Genomic DNA, 22,289 nt, shown 5'->3' with positions numbered 1-22,289 from the left:
GGCTAAAGCCGTACACAGTAACTGATAATGAACTTGTAAAATCTTATCAAAATTTAACATCTGGTTCAGAGATGCTCCTCTCATAAAATTTTGGTCAGTAAGCAGTTACGTGCAATTGCCAAAATGTTGAATACACCGCAGCTATTTAATTGTAAATATATTAGAAACATATCCGAAGGACAACATTCAGTAATGCAGGAAACACTATAAAATACAATTACTGAAAGAAGAATAGTTCAGATGCATCTTTCACAGAGCTAGCATGACAGAAAATGAATTATTCCCAATACATAAACATATTCTGCATTCCACATTCAATTATTATTATATTCAGAGCTTCCTGCATCAAAAAACCAGACCCTTTCTTTGGGTCACAGAGAAAATAACTATTTGCAATGAATATAACACATTTTTCAACACATACACAGATAATAAACATTTGCATTAATATCAACAGGCTCTTTTTTCTCCCCAAAGCTGTTACGATTATCAAGAAAGTCACTGTAATAGGATTTCAGCTTATAGTCAGAAGTGTTGCCCAGACAGTAGCTAATAGATGGCCAAATTTGTATATGCTAATGCTTAGAACAAATTAGGATGAAAAGAAAAAAAAGAGGATGGATACCAAAATAGAACTATAAAATGGTTATTCCTCTTTGCAAATATGAAAATAATTGCTACCCTGGATTTTGCTTTTGGAACAAAGCGAAATGTATGTTTTAAAAGGTTTTAAATAGATCCTGCAAAATAAATAAATAAATATTTTTTTACGTACACATATATGTGCATGGAATTCTTCTTCCTAAGATACTAAACATTTGGCAATATGAACAATAGAGCACTTCAACTGATCTTGATATAAGTCCTTAATCCAAGCTAAAGTTATGCTCCCCAAACTGATGCCAATTGTACATGTAGGGTAAATATATATATATATATACACACACATACATACATATATACACATACATACACGCACACACACACACACTTTAAGGACACTTCAACTGAATTTCAAACAGAAATTGTACATACTTGAGCCACTAAAGTGTCCACTCGCCAAAGAAGTTGGTCCATTCTTTCCACTGCTGACAGGAGGTGAAAACATCTAAAAGAAAACAAAGAGGTATTATTGTTGGTAAGCAGAATGATTATTTTTTCCTATGTTCAAATTCCATTCAACATTACACAAAAGCTGTCATCGTGATTTTGTTTAAATATGAAATCTCTCTCCCATCACTGCCTTTGCAGCCACACAGTTCTTTAAAAAAGCTATATTCTTTTTTCCCCCCTCTCATGTTAGTTTCACGCATTCCCCAAACAATATAAGATAACGTGGTAGGAGGGACTCCACAACCCCACACACATATCAGCAAACGAAAACCTTCCTAAAAACATTCAAACTGGGGGGAGGATAAAAAGTTTGTCACTGAAACCTTGGTCATAAATGAAGTTATATCCATTTCCCTCCTCTGTTAGGATTTGCCTCTCATAAGTGCCCTGGAAACTTCCACCTGCCCTAAATTTTCACCTCAGTTTTTAGTGCAAGAGCAATTACATTACACTCAAACTCACTCTCGTTCCCTCTCTTCTCCCCCCCCCCACTCTCCTGCGTTTATTTCAACCCTAATTGGTTTTCATCTTCTTCTACGTGTCTAGTAGATAATACACACCTTCTTCCTGAGTCAGAGACTACAAAAAGCAAAGGGAGAAATGAAAAAAAGAACAGTTAGCAAAGTGGGGTCTACCAAACTGCCTCAGGCTATAGTTCCCTGTAGCCAAACTTCTCAAAGCCATGTCTGGAAAGGAAGTCTGAAGGACCACAGCAGAGCTAAACATCTTCCTTCTCTCCCCCCCCCACCTCCTTGGATCCTAATTTCCCCCTCCCACAGTGGAAGTCTTTAAAGAAACAAATGCATCCTATATGAAATTGACTTATCTTGCTTCTCTCCCCCCCCCCACACCAAACATGAATAAATAATAAAGACTTCTGAAATATTGGAAAGAAAGGGGGAGTGGGAGAGATTAAGAGTGGAGGAGAGAACCGGCTTTTTGGGGGGTGGGAGAACAATCCAAGGGTGCAGGGAATAAGCAGCTACTCAGGATTTGATTAATATTAGGCCTTAGAATCAAGAGAAGTTATTTTAAAAGTCTATAGGTAAAATAAAAAAATGAAAAATCACACACACACACACACACACAAACACACAAACAGAGCTAGCCATCAATGGAGGGAGGGTTGGGGGGGATCCACAGGAAAGTTGCAGCCCATTCACTGATAGCAGAGCAAGGTGAGTTTTCAGTGAAAACTTGAAGCTTAGGCTACTTCTGGATTTCCTTTCACTTTTCAGGTGGCAAAAAATGAAACAAGGGAAGAACTAAAAGTACACTGTAAAGAAACTGATTTACCCATCAGTTAAATGGCATGCCAGCCATTACTTTTAGAAGGCAATGCAGCACGTTAAGTAATAATTCTTATACACAGAAAATAATGAGAAATATCCGGATTTTTTTAATTATATATATATTTTTTTGACAGAGGATGTGGGTTCATTTTGGAGAGGATGTCCAATGCTAAGAACACATCCCAATAAATGGCAGACCTTTAAGTCCATCTCCTTCAGATAAGATCCTAATCAGTAAGTAATAGAGCGTGCATATTTACCATGAATTAAAAACGCTGATTAAAAAAATCACTGTTGTACTTAAAAAAAACTCAGTTTGGCTTTGTTTTGGTTTAGTTTAACAGACTTTTTCTGTGCCTTTTTTTTTTAACAGCTGTTGTTCATTTCCACCGTTGTTTCTTACCGCACTGAAATCCAGTAAATCACTGAGTTCTTTGTCCGTCCCTAAGGCAGCCATTCGCTGTTGGTGATGCATTTTAGCAAAATCACACAAACCTAGAAACATGGAAATAACCGCAATCAGAAACCCAATCCCGAGCCTTGCAGGAAACAACAATCGGATTTTTTTTTCTTCTTTTTTTTTGTTTTTGTTTTCACGAGACTTAGGGAAAGAGGTGGAAAGGGAAGCGAGGGAGGGAGGGGTGTGTGCGGAAAGGCGACAGGCGACAACGAGGAAGAAGTAAGACAAGAAAAGACGAGACCGTAGTTCTAACGAACCGGGCTAAACTCGGTTAGCAGCTACTCTTGACCCCAAAGGCGGGAGCGACACAGAGAGAACAGGAGCCGCGCTGTTCCGCGCACCGTTTAATGCAACAGGAGGTTCAAACAGGAACGAAGAGAAACGTAGTAAGAGTAGCAAACTACAGGCGCCGTTCCCCCAACTTTTATTTTTATTTTTATTTTAATTTCTCGGGCAAGCTCCCTTTTCCCCCCCTTTCCTTTCCACTCCGACGACCGGACGCTTCCCGAGGATTTGATTCAAAGGGCGAGCAACCAAGTCCTTAGAGTAAGCCAAACGCACACTCGGGTCGGTACATGGGGACGGAGGAGGAAAGGGGGGGGCAACATAAATGGATGGGAAAGGTGTGGGGTGGAGGGGGGAGAGGAGGGAGGGAGGGAGAGAAAGAGAGAGAGAAAGAAAGAAAGAAAGGACCAGAATCCGCCTTTTGATACCCAGCCTGGATAGTTTAGTTTGGGTTTTGTTTTTGTTTTTTTGTTTTTTGGTCTGATTAAAGGAGGAAGAGAAGGAAGAGTTTCCCATGGATAACCCAGATTTATTGAAAGGTAGCCGGAGACTGGAAAGTAGCGAACTACTGACACGAAAAGGTATTCCAGGCCCTGCTGGCAACAAAGTCACCCGTTTCTTTAAAGCAAACAATTGGAAGGAGAGGAGGGGTGAAAAAGGCCATTGCTACCCCGGGGAAAGAGGGGGGGGAGAGAGAGAGAGAGAGAGAGAGAGAGGAAGCAAATCCCGCGTGTTTAAATGGAGCACCGCTGGCACTCGTCCGCGCTCTTCTCTATTAGGACCAGCCACAAAACTAAACTCCAGCCCAAAACACATTTGTTCCCCCCTCTCTCGTTTTTTGTTTTTTTTTAAAGAGGGCACCTCCGGTACCTACCGGCCGAGAGTGACGAGAAGGGGGTCCCTTTCCGACCACAGCCCCGAGCTCTGGATTTCATTGCTCGAAATTACAGCATCCACCAACCAACCGCACATACACACGCAGGAGAGAGGGAGAGGGAGGGAGAGAGAGAGAGAGAGAGAGAAGAAACCTCGCAGGCGCCACGCGAAAGCTCTCCCTGAACAGGAGCGGAGGAAAAAAAAAATTGAGGAGGAAAAGCCGGGAGAAGAAAACGCGGCGGAGGAGGGAGGTAGCCCTGATTCCTAAAGCAAACTCTCTCACTCTCTCTCTCTCTTTTTTTTTTTTTTTGCCTGCCTTAGGGTAAAAGAGGGGGAGGGAAAAAAGGGGGAGAGGAGGGGGGGAAACACAAACAACTCCCCCCACACCAAAAAAAAAAAAAAAAACCCACACGCACAACAACAAATCCACACAGAAAGCCGGATTGCAAGTTCAGAAAGGGGAGAAAGGGAGAAAAAAAAAAAAGAGGAGCGCGAGCCGCCCCGTTCCCTCAATGGCAGTTTTTGGCCTCGCAAAGGATCCCCAACACTAACAAACACGCGCACGCATTGCCCCCTCCTCGCTCGCCCGCCCGTTCCAAGGAAATATACACCATCAACGCAATAAAAGCAAACGGGCACCTCGTTTTCTTCCATGCCCCTTGCTTCCCGTCGCTGGAAACCAACCTACACGCTGGCTGGCTGGGTCCTTTTCTTTCTTTCTCTCTCTCTCTCTCTCCTTCCTTCCTTCCTTCCTACCTTCCTCCCGCCTCCCTCTACGTCCCCAGTCCCCAAGCACTTTTAAGATTTATTATATTTTTAAAAAAACACCATTCTTCCGCCGTTCCACCCCAAAGACAAGCCGAGGAAGGTGATTCTCCCCTGCAAATGCACGTGATGCAAAGGTTTCTCTCCCCCCCCAGCCCCGCCCGGACCCAGACCCACAACCATTGTTTGGTGGGATACTTGTTAAAACACACACACACACACACACACACACCAACACCATCAGTTCTTTTTTGTTTTGTTTTGTTCGGTGCATCTTTTTCTCCCCCACGCCAGGGAAGGCTGCGTGTTTGGTTTTTTTTAAATAATCTGGAGGTGAGCATAGAGAGGGAGCGAGCGCGCATTAATAGGAAACTTCGGAGAAAAACCGAGCGTTCCCAAGCAAGTTTTGTTTGAAGAGATTATTTGCCAAGCGCTCTCCTTTACTTTTTTTTTTTTTGCAAGCATGGTCTACTTCGCGAAACGCAGCCAACAGGCCTCGCACCGGTCGCCCTTCCCAGCCTCCCTCCCCACACGAAAACCACGAGTGAGAGTGGTTTGCCCTCCCCCCACCCGCGAGATTGAAGCTAAATTCATTTTCTTTCCAATAGGCTTTGCAGTTCATGCACACGTTATTTATTCCGTTTAGGCGCTCCTGGTTTAAGTCAGTGTGTGGCTGGCTGGCTGGCTACCTCGTATCACATAAACAATGCAGTTCAATTCATATTGCTAAGTTGTACCAAGTTTAAAATATATATACACTGGGATCAACATGAAAGAAAAAGAAAGAAAAAGCACTCTAAGAGGAAATTTTAACTTTACCTTAAATGGAACAATGTGTTCACAATATTCCAAGGAAATGTATTTTAGGGGAAGCAAAGAGAAAAGTCTTCTTGTAAAAGGTGCTTTATGATCTCGTGTGTATTTGACTCTCAAAAATAACGAAGTCCTTTTAACACGGACTCCGTCTCGTTGCAGAAAATACTCCACAATTATTATTATTTTTAAAAAAAGGAATGAAACCCCCGGAGGAGAAATTCAGCTTTGTTTTGGATTATCCACAATAAAAGTCAATTGCCAAGAAAAGTTCGTCCCACCTCAACAAAACAAAATTAAAAACCAGCCAAAAAAATAATAAAAAAGCACAACAGATTATTATTATTTTTTTTAAAAAAAGGAAAGTCCGGTCACTTTTTCCCCTCGTGTTCTTTCGTTTACAAACACATTCCCGGCTAATAAGCTATTTTAAAATCAAAATCAAAATCAAAAATGATATCGGTTGCTGCACGCTCCCCACACCCTGCCCCTATCTCTCTCTCTTTTTTTTTTTAAACCAAGAGAAAAAGTCTTAAACTTGCTCCAAACTTTAGAAATCTCTCCTCTTTCTGACCATCACTACGGACTCCCCCACGGAGAAATTGATAGTAATATGTTCCCCTGAAAGATACATTGTAATCCATTCACATCCGGGCAATGCAGGGGTGCTTATAAAAGGCGGGGGGAGAGAAAGAGAGAGAGAGAGAGAATAAGCTTCAGCTCCCGCCGCTGCACGTTGCTCGCTCCTGCTGCGTCGTCTATTACAGAAAATGACGCCGCCAGGAGGGAGGGAGTGCAGAGAGCATAGAGAGGTAAACAGCCAGGCTAGAAAGTCAGCTAAGATGGAGGAAACAGAACTCTGAAAGGGGAATATAACCAAACGTTGAAGGAGGAGCAGAAAAGTCTTGAGGTCTCTCTCTCTCTCTCTCTCTCTCTTTTTTGGAACGCGCACGCTCAGAGATACCTCCGAGCTGCGGCTCATTCAGCCCCTGGCATCGCGCAGTAGCAAGCTGTGGAGACAAGCAAAGGGGAAATGGAATCAGATTTTTATTTATTATTATTATTATTATTTTTTGCAGCCTGGCTTAACCTTTTCTTGCTTTGATGATTCCTTTCTGGCTTAGGTGTGGGTTGGGTTTGCTTTGCCTGAGGGCACTGAAGAGAGGTTGGCTCCCCAAGCCAAGTCCCAAAGTACCCAAAGTTGTAGGAGGACCTTCTTTTTAAATCTTCTCCCTCCTCATAGTGACCGACCCTGAGGAGGGTCAGACAGAGAGAGGGGAAGTGATTTTAAAAAGGTACCCAGGACTTCAAACAGGTAGCAGTCTGTTAACCGCTGACTGATCTTTAAAAAAGAAACAGGATCAACAGATGGATCATAGAGCAAATCAACTCACTCAGATTCTCACTCAAGGCATAAATGTTGAGGTTGCATGCATCTTACATGTTATGCAAAGACCCAGCTTCAAAAGAAGGCTTTAATGTTGGAAAGGGGGCAAGGAAAGAGAAGGAAATGAAAACCAGCAAGCAAGATGAATGGACACCATTATAGTTGGTGATGAGTGCATTGTTGGGAGACTTGAAAGACGAAGTTAGGGCCAGATCGATCATGGAGAAAATCTATGTGATTGCTAAAAGGCAACATGAATTTGACAGCAAATAATCATAATCAAGCAGTGTAGGGAGGCTTTCCCATCAACAATCTAACTCTTGGTTCTTCATTGTAGCACCAAGGGCAGGGTGGATTTGATATAAATTGTGATTTAATTCAACTCGATTTAAATCATAATTTTTAAGAGCAACTGTCATCTCTGTCCCACAGCGGCTCCTCGTCTGACCTGCTGTTGACTCACCAACAGTCCCATTCACTTTAATGGGACAGCTGGTGATGCAGCAGTGACACAACAAAGTGAGGAACGTGGTGGGCATCAGGTGAATGGATGCCCGCTAACAGGCACTGACATGTTGGATCTGAAATGACAGGTGCTCTTTTTAAACATAAGGACTCATTCTTGCTGGTAGTTAGAATCTTTAATATTATTTTAAAACAAAATGAAGGTTTCCTATTTAGAGTGCAGGTTATCTCAGCTTGCAGAGCTTGGATTCATTGAATGGGTTTACCAAAAATGTAAATATTGCAGAATATACAGCCTCATGCTACATAAATAAGCTCCATTTCATGCTGAATAAACTAAATTATTAATGTATCTTAAATAAAAAAAACTATCTTTAGATAGATTTTTACTCCAAAATCATTTTATTAAAATAAATTTGATAAAAATAAAAAATAAAAATCTGATTTAAATTTTAAAAATCTTATTTTTAAAAAAATCATCTATTTTTATCCATCTCGATCAAGGGCCACAATTGCCAACTGATGGCATGTTTTTGGTTTCCACCAAGATTCTTACCTTCTTAATGTAGTGCCACCTTGAAAGGGCCTCTAGAGTCTGGATTTTTCTACCTACTTTCTACAGGTACCCAGAGTCTTCCCCAATACAAAGTCACTCGCCAGGTGTCTCAATGTCCATCATTCTGGACGTCAGTCCATTCTGATTTCTCAGAGCACCTCTACTCGGCCAGCTCAGGTCTCCACTGTCCGCCAGGATGTCTGGCGCTCCCCTCAGTTCCTAGCTTGCCCACTTGCCTGGGTCAGTTTGCCTCTGTCATATATGGTGCCCTTCTTTTATTTATTTATTTATTTATTTATTTTTATTTTATTTGTCAAGCAATTATAAGATAACAGGTATAAGTATAAACATAGTTATGAATACATGAAATTGATACCTATAAGAAAAATAAAAAGAAACAATAGGACAGGGATGGTAGGCACGTTGGTGCGCTTATGAATGCACCCTACAGACCTTAGGAAAGGGGTGAGGTCAATAGACAGTCTAAAGTTAAAGTTTTTGGGGTTAGGGGAAGAAACAACAGAGTCAGGTAGAGTATTCCAGACATTGACCACTCTGTTATGGTCACTCACTCACCCACTCCTCTGGTCAGTTCATCTCCACCATCTCCTCTCCCCTCAAAAGTCTTCCCACCAAGACCTGACAGAATCCCCTTCTTTTTCCCACCTCTTCTTCCCTCAGCTCCATGTCTAATTAAAAATTCTTAACTCCTCAATTTCTAACCTTGTCTGAGATAAATGCCCCCAGCCCTCACCTTTCAGTATTCCAGCCCACTCTCTCACCAAAAGTCTTCCCACCAAAAACCTGAGAAAACCCCATCTTCCCCAATTTCCCTCTATCTTCCTCCCTGAACCTACGGCTCCAGGGCTCCAGACCTCCCCGCTACATTAATGTCATATATAAAAAAATAAGAATGGAAGTCTAGCATGCAGTAGAGTGTCAGATTCAAGCACAAGCTATACTGTATTTTCAGTAAGTATGTGGTGCTACAAAGATTCCACAGACATTTTTAGAAAATAAAATGTGGATGGGTGCATTTGAATGCCTTCTCAAGATGAGTATTTTGCCATGATGGCTATTTTGTGTAATATCACACAATGATGATAGATTCATTTTGGTAATGGACCTAAAACCCAAACATGTTAATTTTCTTAATAAACTATTCATAAACAAAGTATTGCAGGTAATTTTAAATTCATACAATTTATGTTGATGTTGAAGTGACATTCAGAAGTGCTCTAATGGTCTCTCTCTGAGATGGCCTTGGGAGTTTTGTTTTAATTACCTATACCTAACAAATAGCAGTTGGACAAGCAAAAATGGGTTCTAAGAAATGACAATGGGTTTTGTTAGAACGCAGCAGCTTTGGATCCATTAAACAGATCTGGTTGTATCAATTTCTGCTGAATAGTGAACCTGTTGAGCAGAAATTCTAAATGTAGCTATCAGTCCAAAAACGTTAAGCAAGTCTATGCTTAAATCTGCACTACATTTCTACAGGAGGCATCAAGGCAATGCTAGAATTCTGAGTGTATGGAACATACACTCTTGGATTGGACCCCTGTGTGCAAATAATTACCTAGCAAAAAGGACTGGGGAAAAATGGAGAAAGAGGAATCTCAGAAGAAAATAGAGAATGGATGTCAGGTGTTCTTGGAAAATAACCATATAGAATCAAACATAACCCCACAAAAAATATTCTCAATTCCACTATATCCATTTCCTTATAGTGTTAGTATAGGGAATCATTGTTCTCTGCCACTTAGGATTTCTGAAAGTTGTGAAGTCTAGCACATTTGGAGGCCATAAATTGTTGACACGCTTTGTTTGCATCCTTGTGACACTTTGCATTCAGAAAATGCATTCTAGCTACCAACCAGGTGGAACATTTTTTCCTTCAACAATATTATCTTTTGGCCAAAATCTTAAAATAACTTCATATGTAAGAAGGCAGATGTGCCCCTTCTAAAGGTGTACCTACTGCCTAGTTTTTTATAATTTACGTCTCTTTTATAAAATGCTTGTTGGTGAATTTGGAAATCCTGATAAATAAAGATTTCATTGACTGGATTCAAAGGAAACAAAGATTTCATTGATTTCATTTATTGCTCAGTGCAATAAATTAGGATTTGGTCAGTTAATTCCATAGACATGGATGTGTACCCAGCCGAAAAATAAATCAAACCCCACCCATCCCCAATGTTTAAGCCCTACATTTTGAGGAGCATAACTATCTTAATAAAATAAGAGTACATTTTACATGCCATTTGCATATATTAGACTTTCCTTTACCTATATCCTGCCTCTTAACATCTGGACAGGACATAAGGCAATTTTCAGGCCACTATATTAAGTGTTGCAATAAAATAACATGGCTCCAGGTTATCTGAGGAACCGTCTCACCCCAATGAGACTACTCCCATGCCACCAATGATGGCAAAAGGGGCATGCTGTGGGCTTTCCTAAATCATGCCCATCGAGCCACAAACTGACCACTCAAAGGCCGTTATGGATGGAGCATTTACTATATAGTAACAAGTAAACATATTTGCATGTTATAGGAATGCAGTTTCCAGATGATTATAAAGGAATCCCTGCTAACAAGAAGAGCAGTTGGAACCAGAGGTGGTATTCAGCAGCTTCTGACCAGTTCTGGAGAACCGGCAACTACCACCTCTGACTGGCCCCACTCCCATCTGCCTCCCGAGTCCCAGCTGATTGGTTGGGTCTTCTTTGGTTGCCCTGCACAGTAGAACGGAGCTGGAAAGCAGGTTAGTGGGGTGGGGAGGGAATGGGGATTTTGCAGTAACTTTCCCCTGCCATGCGCACCAAGCCATGCCATGTCCACAGAACCAGAAATAAAAACTTCTGAATCCCACCACTGGTTGGAACCCATATCCTTAGAGGTGTTCTAAGATCCTCTTCCATTGTATATGTATCATCAGAAGCTGGAAAACCAATTCTGGCATAATGTTCGTGGAGATTCTCAATCATCCAGGTCATGGTTGTCCCAAAGGTGCTTTTTCCAAAATGCAACTGGACTTTTTAAGTTATTATTTTCCTTTGAAAATATTTAGCTTCTCATCTAAGAAGCTGCTTCAGGAAAAAAACACAAAGAACCAAGTCCAGTTGCTATTGGAAAAAGCACCTTTGGCACAACCATGACTTGGATGATTAAGAAACTCCATAGATAACCCGCCATATTCACTGAAGTAGCTTCTTGGATGAAAAGTGAAACATTTTTCAAAGGAAAATAACCAAGAAAGACCAGTTACCTTTTGGAAAAAGCACCTTAGGGACTCTGAGAAGATGATTTAGTTTGGATCCTTGCCCTGAGCACAGGTTGGAGCCACTGACTTCAGTGCCTCCAAACCAACTGAAGGTTTTTATGTTAATTATATTGATTTATTTAGCTGCTTTTGTAATGCACTGCTTGTAAAATCTTCTGAGTACCTTCAGGATTTTTAGGGCCCTTCAACAAAAAGTAGCTTTCCAGCATTATTGGTTTACAGAAACCAGCCTTCAGAAGTGTCCAAACCAAGTTGACACTAAAGAAAAGCTGAAAAGTGAAGAGTTTGGATTTGCCCAACAGCGCAACCTTCTCCAGTCTAGTGTCCATCTTAAGTATGGGCACTAAAGTTCCTAGAATTCTCAGTGTGGACCCCAAAGACAATGCTAGCTGAACCTTTGGACACCAAATAATTCCAAAAGCTAATTGGGAAACCATATAATTCCAAATACATAGTTGGAGAAAGCCACATTAGATTCTTGTGCAGGAACCAATGCTAGTTCTCAGGCTGAGAAAATGTTATGTTCCTCAGCCTTGTGTATCAAAACCATTCTTCTAGCGATCATCTCTTGACCATCTTTCAGCTTAAAAAAAAAAAGCTATACCCCAAACCAGTAACCTGCTTCAGTATTGTGATCATTTTCTTTTCCTTCAGATGTATGAGTTTATTGTATTTATATCTGGCCTTTCTCAGGAAATAAATAAGACTTATCAGAGTTACCCATTAAATGAAGGTTTAAATCTGGAGTTTTCCTGTCTGGAAAAGGAAGCACTGCATCTTTGATAGATTTCCCCTTTTCTTGATTTGTATTTCTTTGGGAGCGTTTACTCAGGGTTTCTCTCACAAGTATGCATCACACACCATTTAAATCATGATGTTCCCAAACCATTCCAGTGTGTGAAATCCAGAGATATTACAATGAATAATATACCTATACACAACCAAAAAGTAATAGATAGAAGCTAACTTGGTGATTTGGGGCTCATCTTTCTTTCTCAACCCAACTTTACTTCACAGGGCTGTTGTAATAGGAAGAAAATGAAGGAAAATCTCTGTGGTAGCTGATCTCAGTTCCTGCTGGAAAATCAGGATATACAGTTAATTGAATAAGTTCATATCACAAGAAAATGTACTGGTTTTCTTCTCACTGTTTGTTTCTGTTTCTTTGTCCAAAGCAGAGTAACCATCTTATACTCTACCATTTTATAGCCCACTTGAATGGCCAGATTTCACCATGGATCAGCCAAAACTAGCACAGCTCAGATTGTTATCCTGTTCACCAGCCAACAGGACAGGGCAATGTAAGAATGAGCAGGAAATGTGCATTTAAAATAATTTGATAGCGATTGCATTGCATATGCAAATCTGCAACTTTGTAATATTTGCGTAATTTATTTAAATGGTGGTTTGACTTTTATACAATGGAAATCAGTAATTAGGCAGTACTGAGACTATAAAGTGTGTTTTGATATCTGGATGTAGAATTCAAGGATCATTTCTTTGTTTATGGTATATTTCACCCCAAATGTCTTGCTTAGTTACCATACTCCCCATTCAAAAAGCTTGTCTCCTGAGACTTTTGCATAAACTGTTGTTAGCTTTTGTGTTTTGATGCTGCTTCAAATGCCATTGGAAATATATATTTTTTGATTTGACTTTTTCACGCAATATATTCTTTTCATGTGACATCAATATGCAAGTTACTTTTGGGCTAGGAAGAGAGGCAGAAGAGTTGCAGAGCATTTCCGAATGAAAATAAAAATGGAAAGCCAGCCATGATTCTATACATGTTCTTTAGTATAACCAATATAAGTTTGTTTAATCAATATAAGTTTGCTTCTCCCAAACACAGGAAACTAATTATAGTTAATTAAGTACCAGGGAGCCCAGATCAACTCATGATAACTAATCCTGTTTATGTGCCCTTCTTCATTATCTTTCATTCTTCAGTCTTGCCAAGTGTAGTCATTTAGTGTGAGTTTCTATTTGTTGATTATTGTATCACATCAAGGGGCAATTAATATTTATTTGGTTGAGGATGAATAGATTTTTCTTGCTGTCCATGGAACTCTTAGTAACTGTCTACAAATTCCTAATTAAAAGAGTTCTTCCATTCTTTCCACTCCCTTTCACAGTGTTTAGCTTTCACAGCCTTACCATTTCCACTGAAGAAAAAAAAAATGTTTTAATTGTTCTAATATTTAGTTTTATTCATCTAAATTGTGGTATAGTCAAAGATCCAGAGAAAAAGAAAGTTTATTTACAGTTAACCAAATATTAACAATTGAAAAAAAAACTATATAAAATATGAACATGTTTATCCAAGTAAGTGTTAAATATCGAACAGCAGTAGGGAAAAAGCAGGATTTAGTGACCTTTCTGGAGATCATGGGCAAAGTTTCAGTCAAGAGAAGGAAATGTTCTTCATCTAAGCTATCATTGCTGTTAATTAAGAGGGGAACTATTAAGTCTGCTTGGCAAGCTGAGTAGAAAGAACACTACGGAAGCCATTTGAGACCAATTCAGTTTTCCTCAATGGGCAGAGACCTAGTTAATCTTACAATGGCGTACTGTTAAATCTCCCTTACAGCAACAAAGATGACAGAATATTGAATCCAGCAGATGTGAGGGATTTCCTATGAATTGGGTATAAAATATTGGCTACGTGCAACTGTTTAGAGAGACTCTATACAGATATATCCTACAGAAAATAGAGAATTTAGATTTTTCTGGATTTTGTTCTCAAAACCAAGCCCATTCTTTCAGTTGTCTCAGATTTCTCTCAAAGCAAATAACAGTCAAATATTGAGCTGATAAAAGCTATAAAATTTTATGTCCAGCTCTATAACCATTTTCCAAGATGGCAAATATTTATCTGGGAAGACAGATCCGGGAAGACAGATCCGGGAAGACAAAGAGCTGTCAACAAATCTGTGCCAAACTTTCAAGCAACAGAGTTATACTCAACCTTCCATAAAGATTAAGTCTAGATTCCAATCTCAATAGAGAATTCGGTGCACATTGGAGAAACTTCAACAAAGCTTGTAGAATTTGGACTGAACAGCTTCAAAAGGGGTTAACTAATCTTAATTAGCTATCTGCATGCTACATATCAACTGACTGTTGATGTGTACTCTTGAATACTTGTATTGTTTGAACATACCAGTAATTATTATAGTTGCAGTTGACATAGTTTCCAGGCTTTACCTCATAGGTAGGTTTGTACCACTTAGGCAAATCCATAACAAATCCAAGAACTAATAAGCCATATTTATTTTAAAAAATAGAAAGCCATACCAAAGAATTTCAGCAACTATAGTAATTCAAGAATAAGCTGTATGTATTCAAACCATAATCAAGCCCTCTTATGTTTCATTTTCCTTCCTGTTCTTCTTGGCATCATCTTTGAATAGGCTGGCTTGTCTCCATCTAGCCTTCAATTTTGTAACACTCTGAATGGGAGTTATGTTAGTTTTCCTTGATTGTATCAAAATTAACTATTTGCAGAATAGTTTTGTGGCCCCAGGTGGTTCTTTCGAGATCACAGAAGTTTCAAAAGTAGCATTCAGAAGAAGAACCTTCCAGAACCTTGATTCTTCCAGAATGGTCAGGAACGAGAGGTCTTTGGGAGAAAATCACAGCTGTAGCTGGTGACTAGGCTTTCCTTTCTATGGTAGAGACCAAGAGTTTGAATGAAATACCAACTTTCATTTAATGGGAATAGCAGTATCATCATTATCAGGCTTGTTCCAAAGGTGCTTTTTCAAGAGGCAACTGGACTTTCTGGTTTTTCTTTAAAGATGTTTCACTTGTCATCCAAGAAGATTCTTGAAGGCGAAGCTAAATGTTTTCAAAGAAAACCCAGAAAGTCCAGTTGCTTCTTGAAAAAGCCCTTTTGGGATAACCATGACCTGGATGACTGAGAATCTCCATAGACAGCATTAGGCTTGTTGGCCAAATTGAGAGGTGAAACTCAGATTTTTATCAAGATTTGACCCAAAGTTTAGTATAGATGCTTAAAAGGAGAGTGGGGCCTTGAAGGACAGGAGGAAGAGCTATCTTGATCCTAGTGGACAATCACTTAAATATGAGCCAGCAGCGTGTGGCACCAGCCAAAACAGCCAATGCAGTCCTAGGCTGCATTAACATAGGGATAGAATCAAGATAACATTATTAGTATTAGTATTGCTTTATAAAGCCTTAATAAGGCCACACTTAGAATGCTGCATCCAGTTCTGGTTACCATGTTATAAATATTATTATATTATTAACATAATAATATTATATTATTTATATACGTAAAGACTCTGGAAAGAGTGCAGAAAAGAGCAACAAAGATGATTAGAGGGATGGAGGCTAAATCATATAAAGAACAGTTGCAGGAATTGGGTTTGTCTAGTCTAGTGAAAAGAAGGACTGGTGGTGAAATGATAGCAGTGTTCCAATATTTAAGCGACTGCCACAAAGAAGAGGGGGTCAACCTATTTTCCACAGCACCAGGAGGCAAGGTAAGAAACAATGGATGGAAACTAACCAAGGAGAGAAGCAATCTCGAACTAAGGAGAAATTTCCTAACAGTGAGAACAATTAATTAACCAGGGGAACAGCTTGCCTTCAGAAGTTGTGGGTGCTTCGTCACTGGAGGTTTCTAAGAAGAGACTGGACAGCCACTTGTTTTGTAATGATCTCCAAGATCCCTTCCAAGTCTTTTCTTCTGTTATTTTGTTAAGGCAACAGTAAAATTAGAGGGACTTGAGTCTGGGCCAAGAAAATGAGAAAACAACTCAGACAAGTGCTTCCCTTGTTTACACAAAGATAAAGTGAGAGACAAGAAAGCACATTCAGATTTGCAAGATTCTGTTGCTATAAACCAGGGGCCTGCAACCTTAAACACTCAAAGACCCATTTGGACCAGTTTCCCACAGAAAAGAAAACACCGGAAGCCAATAATTTAACAACCGGTGAGACTGGGAGGACGTGGCCAATTCAACCTCACTCAATTCCACCCAGTCACCTTCTGCTCTGGAATATGGAGTGAGTCTCCATCCCCCACCATCACCTTTACCTTCTCAGGCCAGGCAAGGAGTGACGGGGAGGGGAGAGGGGCCGGACAGTGGTGGGATCAGCCGACAGGGAGCCGCAGCAGAGGACTGAAAGAGCCGCATGTGGCTCCAGAGCCGCAGGTTGCAGACCCCTGCTATAAACTATTACAATAAAAGTGGTTCTGACCTCTATGGCATTGGTTTCTTGGTCTGCTTTACCTTGCAGGGCTGATGGAGAAGAACCAAGATGCATCTTAGTTTTCACTCCCTTTTGAGAAAAAAATGGACCCTATGATACCGTAAGAAACCATAAAGGACTTTATGCATTTGGTTATTTTCATGCAATTTTGCAATACCAAAATAAGAAAAACTCCATTGATCAATAGAGAAAATAGCCAATTTCTCCAACCGTCTGTTTCTGGAGATCAGATTAAAAATTGACCACTTCAATGAAGGCAACATTTAAAAAAAACAGTCCTAGGACTATTGATAGGTTTTCTTTTAGATGATAAAAGACAAGACACTGCTGAAATCTGTTTCTATAAATCTAGACTGCTGCTATGCCAAGGTGCTATCCTGCTGCTGGCCAAATAGTTTTCCATGGAAGTTCCTAGCATATCATTCTGATCCTTGTTATTATCCTTACCCTTGATGCATGAAATACGCTCTTCAAGGGTGTGTCTGCCCTTGAAGACTCCTCAGAAGCTTAAACTGGTCAGAATACAGCAGCTCAGGCAGTGATGGACATATCTGGGTCCTTAAATCAAATAGTATCATTTCATCAGTCCTCTTGAAGGACACTTTCTCTGTAGCAGCTCCATCCCTCTGGAATGAGGTTCTCTCTGAGATCCAAGTGAGTTCCACCAAAATGACATTCCAGAGGACCTTAAAGTCCTGACAGTTCTGCCGGGCCCTGGATTAGAATATCCGGAGATTCTTGTTTCATATTAGTGATATATATTCCGTGTTGTCCATTGGACTTGACATCTTGTTCTTTTCCCTTTTTTCTTGGTTTGCATGGTTTTAGACATATTAAATTGCTTTCCTGTTTAAAGTACTGTGGAGTTGTTCTGGAGTAAAGCATCACCTAATTGATTAAAATAAATGACTAAATAAATCATGATCTTGTCTAGATTTGACACTGCTGTCTTCTCCATCATGTCCATTTTCCCATCTCTGAGCTCAAGAAAACAAACTTACTTCGCCACCTTCACTTCCTTGTAATCAATTCTAAGTTCACTAACCCTGCCAGGTGTTTTCATTTTTGTCTTCTGAATATTTAGGGTTATTTTTCATTTCCATTTTTTACTTTCATAAGTAAATAGAATGGAACAATTAAATGTAAATAGAAAAGCAGGGATTCCAAACCAATTGAAGAGTAAAATAAAACCATTTTTCCGGTGTTGAGCCCAAAGCGAATAATGAGGAGAAATGACATAAGCAGATAGTGAAATTTCTTCTGGGAGTGTTAATCAGAACAGTTGTTAACTTTTCAACTACCCTTTTTGTTGTGCTCGTAAGCGGAGTTTAATTTGTAGAATGGAACAGATGAAGCACTTTTATTATCTAAATGTTGCTTCAGATTAACACACTGCCAAGAAGGCAGCTTTGTTACAGAATAACGTTAATGAACTGCCGAGGTCAGCTTTAACTATATCTGTGTGTTCCTCACAATGATCCCCCTCGGGATATTTCCACATGGAACCATTTCTATTCCTCAGTTCCTCCCAAGTGGATTGAAAGAGACTTGCCAATAGCTCTTGTTCCGTGAGAAGACGATGAGTTGGGACAGCGCAGGCCCCTTTTTGCCACCATGACACTGGTCACCCTGGAAACAGCGAAGGGCTGGCCCGCGGTGCCTCTGCGCAGCCCTCCTGAATTCCCTTTTCAGCTGTGACAGCCTCCTGCAGCCTTCTGCCAGCGAAAACAGAGTCTGGGCGAGCCATGCATGCTCCCCCAGGCTCCGTTTTCACTGACAGAGGGCTGCAGGAGGCCGTTGTGGCCGTAAACAGAGCCTTAATGAGTGACATTGAGCTAGCTATGCCCATCCTGGCCACGCCCACCCCAGTCCCCCAAGGTCCAACACAACTCTGATGCGGCCCTCAATGAAATTGAGTTTGATACCCCTGAAGTAGCGTCTGGGCATCAGGAGAAGCGACTTCCATTGATGCAAAAGAGCAGATGAAAGCCGATCAGCCCATCCGAAAGCTCTGGATAGGGGTAATGACTTAATCCTCTGAGATGTTTCATCACATCAGCGTAGAGTGACATGCCTGTGAGATGAATTGACAGTCATCTGCAGAGACCTACTAGTTAGTTCTCTCTAGCTCAGTCATTCAATCAAATCTTGCCCAAGCTGCTGCAGATCTTGGGAAAGTAACAACCCTCTCGCTTCCACTTTTCACAAGGGAGAAATAAAGTAAATCAATGGTGTATCTCTCTCTCATGTTCTTAGTATATGTTATGTGTCTTTATTAATTTGCAGAACAACAAGCCATCAGCCTGAGCGTCTGTAACAGGAGGAAGTTGACTGGATATCCATCTATCATTGATCCTGCTTTAAAAGACCCACAGAGAGCTATGAAGTTGGCATGCTCTCATGCCATCCATTTTGTTACTACATGCTTTTCTAAGCCTAATGCCTTGTGCTAATTGTTGAAGCAGAGGAGAAAAGGGATAGGACTTAAACTGGATATTTTTTAGGCTATAGAATTTCAAATTCATTGTAGGGATGTATTCCTAGCTCCCCCATTTCCATGCCGCTGGAGTACAGGTAGTTCTCAAGTTGCAACAGTTTGTTGGAAGTTAAAACCCACCCCTCTCCTAGGAAAATGAAATATTTTAGGATATACTAAAAAGGCAGAATATTTCCCCTAAAAAGAGAAGTAGAAACTCAGAAGCAGAAGCTCACCCCAGCTTTGTTAATGGGCGGGCCATTTAGGCCTGGGCCAGAGTATTCTACATAACAAAGCCCTCTACCCATCTCACCACATGGCCTGGGGAGATTGCATCAGCCAGCACTCAGGTGAAGCCATGTGGCCTAGACAAAGCCTACGAAGTTAGCTAAGACACCCACCCCTGGGATTTTGGCAGACAATGGGATACATTTCTTACACAGGAACAGGAAACACTAAGGTGGGGCCCAACAGAGGGTATGAAACAATTGCACTCTCAGCATCTTGCCCCCTTTCCCCCCTTCTTTTCCTTCACCCAACATCTTGAAGCATGTGATCATCCTCTTCAGTTTGGAACTCCAAGCCATCTGGTCCTGCTGTCCACCATTAAACCATCTTTCCAAACAGCCTCCATGTTTCCAGTGTCTTTTTCCTCACTTGGAACTGGACCCAGAAGGATATTTCTTCCAACGTGTTCAAAGACCGTTCAAAGTTACAACAGCACCAAAAGAAGTGACATGACTTCACACACTTACATCCCCATGGTCACGTGATCAAAATTCACACGCTTGTATGCCTGTATTTATGATGGTTGCAGTGTCCCTGAATCACATGATTTCCTTTTGTGACCTTCGGATGAGCAAAGTCAATGGGGGGAGCCTGATAAAAGTTTGCAGCAGAAATTTTCAGGTCCAGAAAACATACAGATGACTGATTCAGCAGGATCATTAACTTCTTTATAAACATATTAAGATGAGTGAAGTTTACAATACCATTTGTAGCCAATCCCACTGATCAGCTAGGTTTTCTTTTGTTGCCCTGCACAGGAGAACAGAGCTGGAGAGCAGGTTAGTGGGGTGGGGAGGGAATGGAGATTTTGCAGTATTCTTCCTTTGCCATGCCCACCAAGCCACACCCACAGAACCGGTAGTAAATTTTTTTGAATCCCACCACTGGTCTGTTGCCATGCTTACTCATTGGCTGACATTTTTTTACTAAGCTCTATTCCAGTTCATCAATATACTCTGAACGAGCCAGATTCACTTAACAACAGTTTGACTAATTTAACAACCACAGTGATTCACTTAACAACTGTCACAAGAAAGTTCATAAAATGGGGCGAACCTAGCAACAGAAACTGTGGGCTCAATTGTGGTTGTAAGTCGAGGACTGCCTGTACCTAAAACCTCTTCCTGCCACACATAAAAAAAGAAGTAAAAGCCATATTTGGACTTTAGCAAGTTGTGAAGTCCAGTAAGTGTAGTTTGCACTCAGTGATTGATGTGATTTAGCATGATTTGCAAGTGGTCAATTTTATTCAACACTCATTCAACAAATATAAACAAATCATGACTTTATGCATTGTGTGAACCTATCCATAGACCCACCAAGCCCGTTATCAAGACTTGGCCTGGCAATTAACACAGCATTAAGGCAGAAGATTACATTATAAATGTTAGGCATATGTCTCTTCTAAATATATTTGTCGTTCCGAACGTTCTGGACACTACAGGGACCACAGAGCATGCCCTATGATTGGAATTCTACCTAAGTAACTTCAGATGGATAAAGAAGCAGTGGGCAAAAGAAAAGAGCCAGTGTATGCAGGTGTACGAGTGTGTATTTATGTGGGCTATGTATGCAGACACACACACACACACAGAGGGCAGTGCTGAAAATTCTAAGGTCAAAAATTCTGCCTATCAATGGAAACATTTCCTCTAAGGATTTCAATCTGTACCACCAATTATCTGCAATTTAAGCATTATACAAAAGGACACAAATTTGCCCGTGGTGATTATTCTTCAAAGAAAATATTATGCTTCTTTATTTATATAAACTTTAGATGAATTCAGTTCCCTTTCTTCCTATTCCCTTACTTTTTGTGTTGTATTATAAGCCTTTGGGTAGGGGTCTCATCACATACATATGCATGTATGCATGTGTTATTTATTTATATGACTACCCATCTGAAGTAACTGATGATCATCACGTCCCATTGAACAAAAAGGATAATGAAACTTTACAAATGATGTTACTCCTAAAGGTATGGATACTTAAAAGTAAGCTTCTGAATTATTACAAAATAAACAAACTGTTTTCCAACTTTGCCAACCAAACAGTAAATTGGGTTACTCTTCTTTCTAGTTGGGGGATGGGGGATAAACGTGGAAGAAGGTAGACCGCCATAGAGAGGCCTACAATAGGGTATTTAATGGTCTACATCAGATATGTCACACGCTGGCCACACCCACCCTCATTTTATCGAAGGGGGAAAAGTCACGATACCTCATGTGACAACAACATGATGCTGTGAGTTTGATACCCCTGGTCTATATGTATTAGGACATTGTATTTGGTGCATGAATGCTATGCATAGCTGGACACCAATAATATCTATGGCATTCAGCATGCTCTTGAGTTTAGTACGGAACTGCAGACCTCATGGTTGAAATATCTGGATGAAATTTTGGATTTCCTTAGTTCCCCCCTGTCCTGTTCCTGTTGTAATATTTTGCCCAGTGAAATGCCCCCGTCGTAGCCTGAATCTGCAGAGGAAGATGAGCCGGGATTGGAGCCAATGGAGAGCGAGAGGGTGGCTTCGTTGGCTTCAGAGGAATATGGGGAGGACCAGGCCAAGTCAGGCCAGAGCCTTTCAGGATTGGGATGCTTGTAAGCAGGGAGGAACAGGAACAGGATGACCAAGAGAGGCTAAGCAGTGAACATGAGAGACAAAGCTCAGGCAATGAACAAGGACCCTCCTGATCCTTGAGCATGGAGAGTGGAGAGAAGGCAGGAACAGTGCAGGCTGACCTGACTACTCAGGAAGAGAGCACCCCGCCCCTCTCCACAAGGTACACCTGGGGACTGAGACTTAAGGAGACACTGTGGGGAGGGGTATTTGTCAGGAACAAATGCTGAATTCATGGAGTGTTGTATGCCGTTGCTGAGGTTGAACATTTACTGGACTTATTTTATTTCTTGCTTCCTGGACTAATTGACTTCTTTCCTTGCCCTGCTGGATTTCTTGTTTTGCAGCCATTGTGCTCA

General features: G+C 40.7%; 1 protein-coding gene and 1 long non-coding RNA gene across 24 annotated transcripts in view; one reads left to right on the top strand and one right to left on the bottom strand.

The window, feature by feature from the left end:
- TCF4 (transcription factor 4) overlaps positions 1–6,367 on the bottom strand; it is a 434,610-nt gene extending 428,243 nt beyond the window's left edge. For 4 of the 21 annotated variants that reach the window (XM_087958596.1, XM_087958597.1, XM_087958611.1 and 1 more), the window contains exons 1-3: positions 4,025–4,505; positions 2,809–2,900; positions 1,036–1,108 (exon numbers count right to left, since the gene is read on the bottom strand). In XM_087958596.1, coding sequence (XP_087814722.1) covers positions 1,036–1,108; positions 2,809–2,900; positions 4,025–4,085 — 226 coding nt within the window. In that variant the 5' untranslated portion in view covers positions 4,086–4,505. Of the gene's footprint in view, positions 1–1,035; positions 1,109–1,436; positions 1,586–1,673; positions 1,808–2,665; positions 2,689–2,808; positions 2,901–4,024; positions 4,506–4,665; positions 4,916–5,610 lie in introns of those variants that run through there. The other 17 variants (XM_087958600.1, XM_087958613.1, XM_087958615.1 and 14 more) reach the window with 13 other exon arrangements.
- On the top strand, positions 3,032–19,474 carry LOC148132606 (uncharacterized). 3 transcript variants are annotated; one of them, XR_015748274.1, is made up of 3 exons: positions 3,032–3,411; positions 10,574–10,783; positions 12,320–13,433. It is a non-coding gene; the product is annotated as an uncharacterized LOC148132606 (long non-coding RNA). The 3 variants fall into 3 exon arrangements; XR_015748273.1 differs by lacking the exon at positions 12,320–13,433 and adding an exon at positions 18,830–19,474 and having other exon boundaries at positions 3,033–3,411; XR_015748272.1 differs by lacking the exons at positions 10,574–10,783; positions 12,320–13,433 and adding exons at positions 3,644–3,731; positions 18,830–19,474 and having other exon boundaries at positions 3,037–3,411.
- The last annotated feature ends 2,815 nt before the right edge of the window (positions 19,475–22,289 follow it).

The sequence above is a fragment of the Notechis scutatus genome, chromosome 2 (assembly GCF_049901735.1).
Source record: "Notechis scutatus isolate UNSWTSFEM ecotype Mainland chromosome 2, rNotScu1.2, whole genome shotgun sequence".
NCBI classification, from domain to species: Eukaryota; Metazoa; Chordata; class Lepidosauria; order Squamata; family Elapidae; genus Notechis; species Notechis scutatus.
The sequence above is the reverse complement of the archived record's forward strand: the minus strand, read 5'-3'. Positions and strand labels throughout refer to the sequence as shown.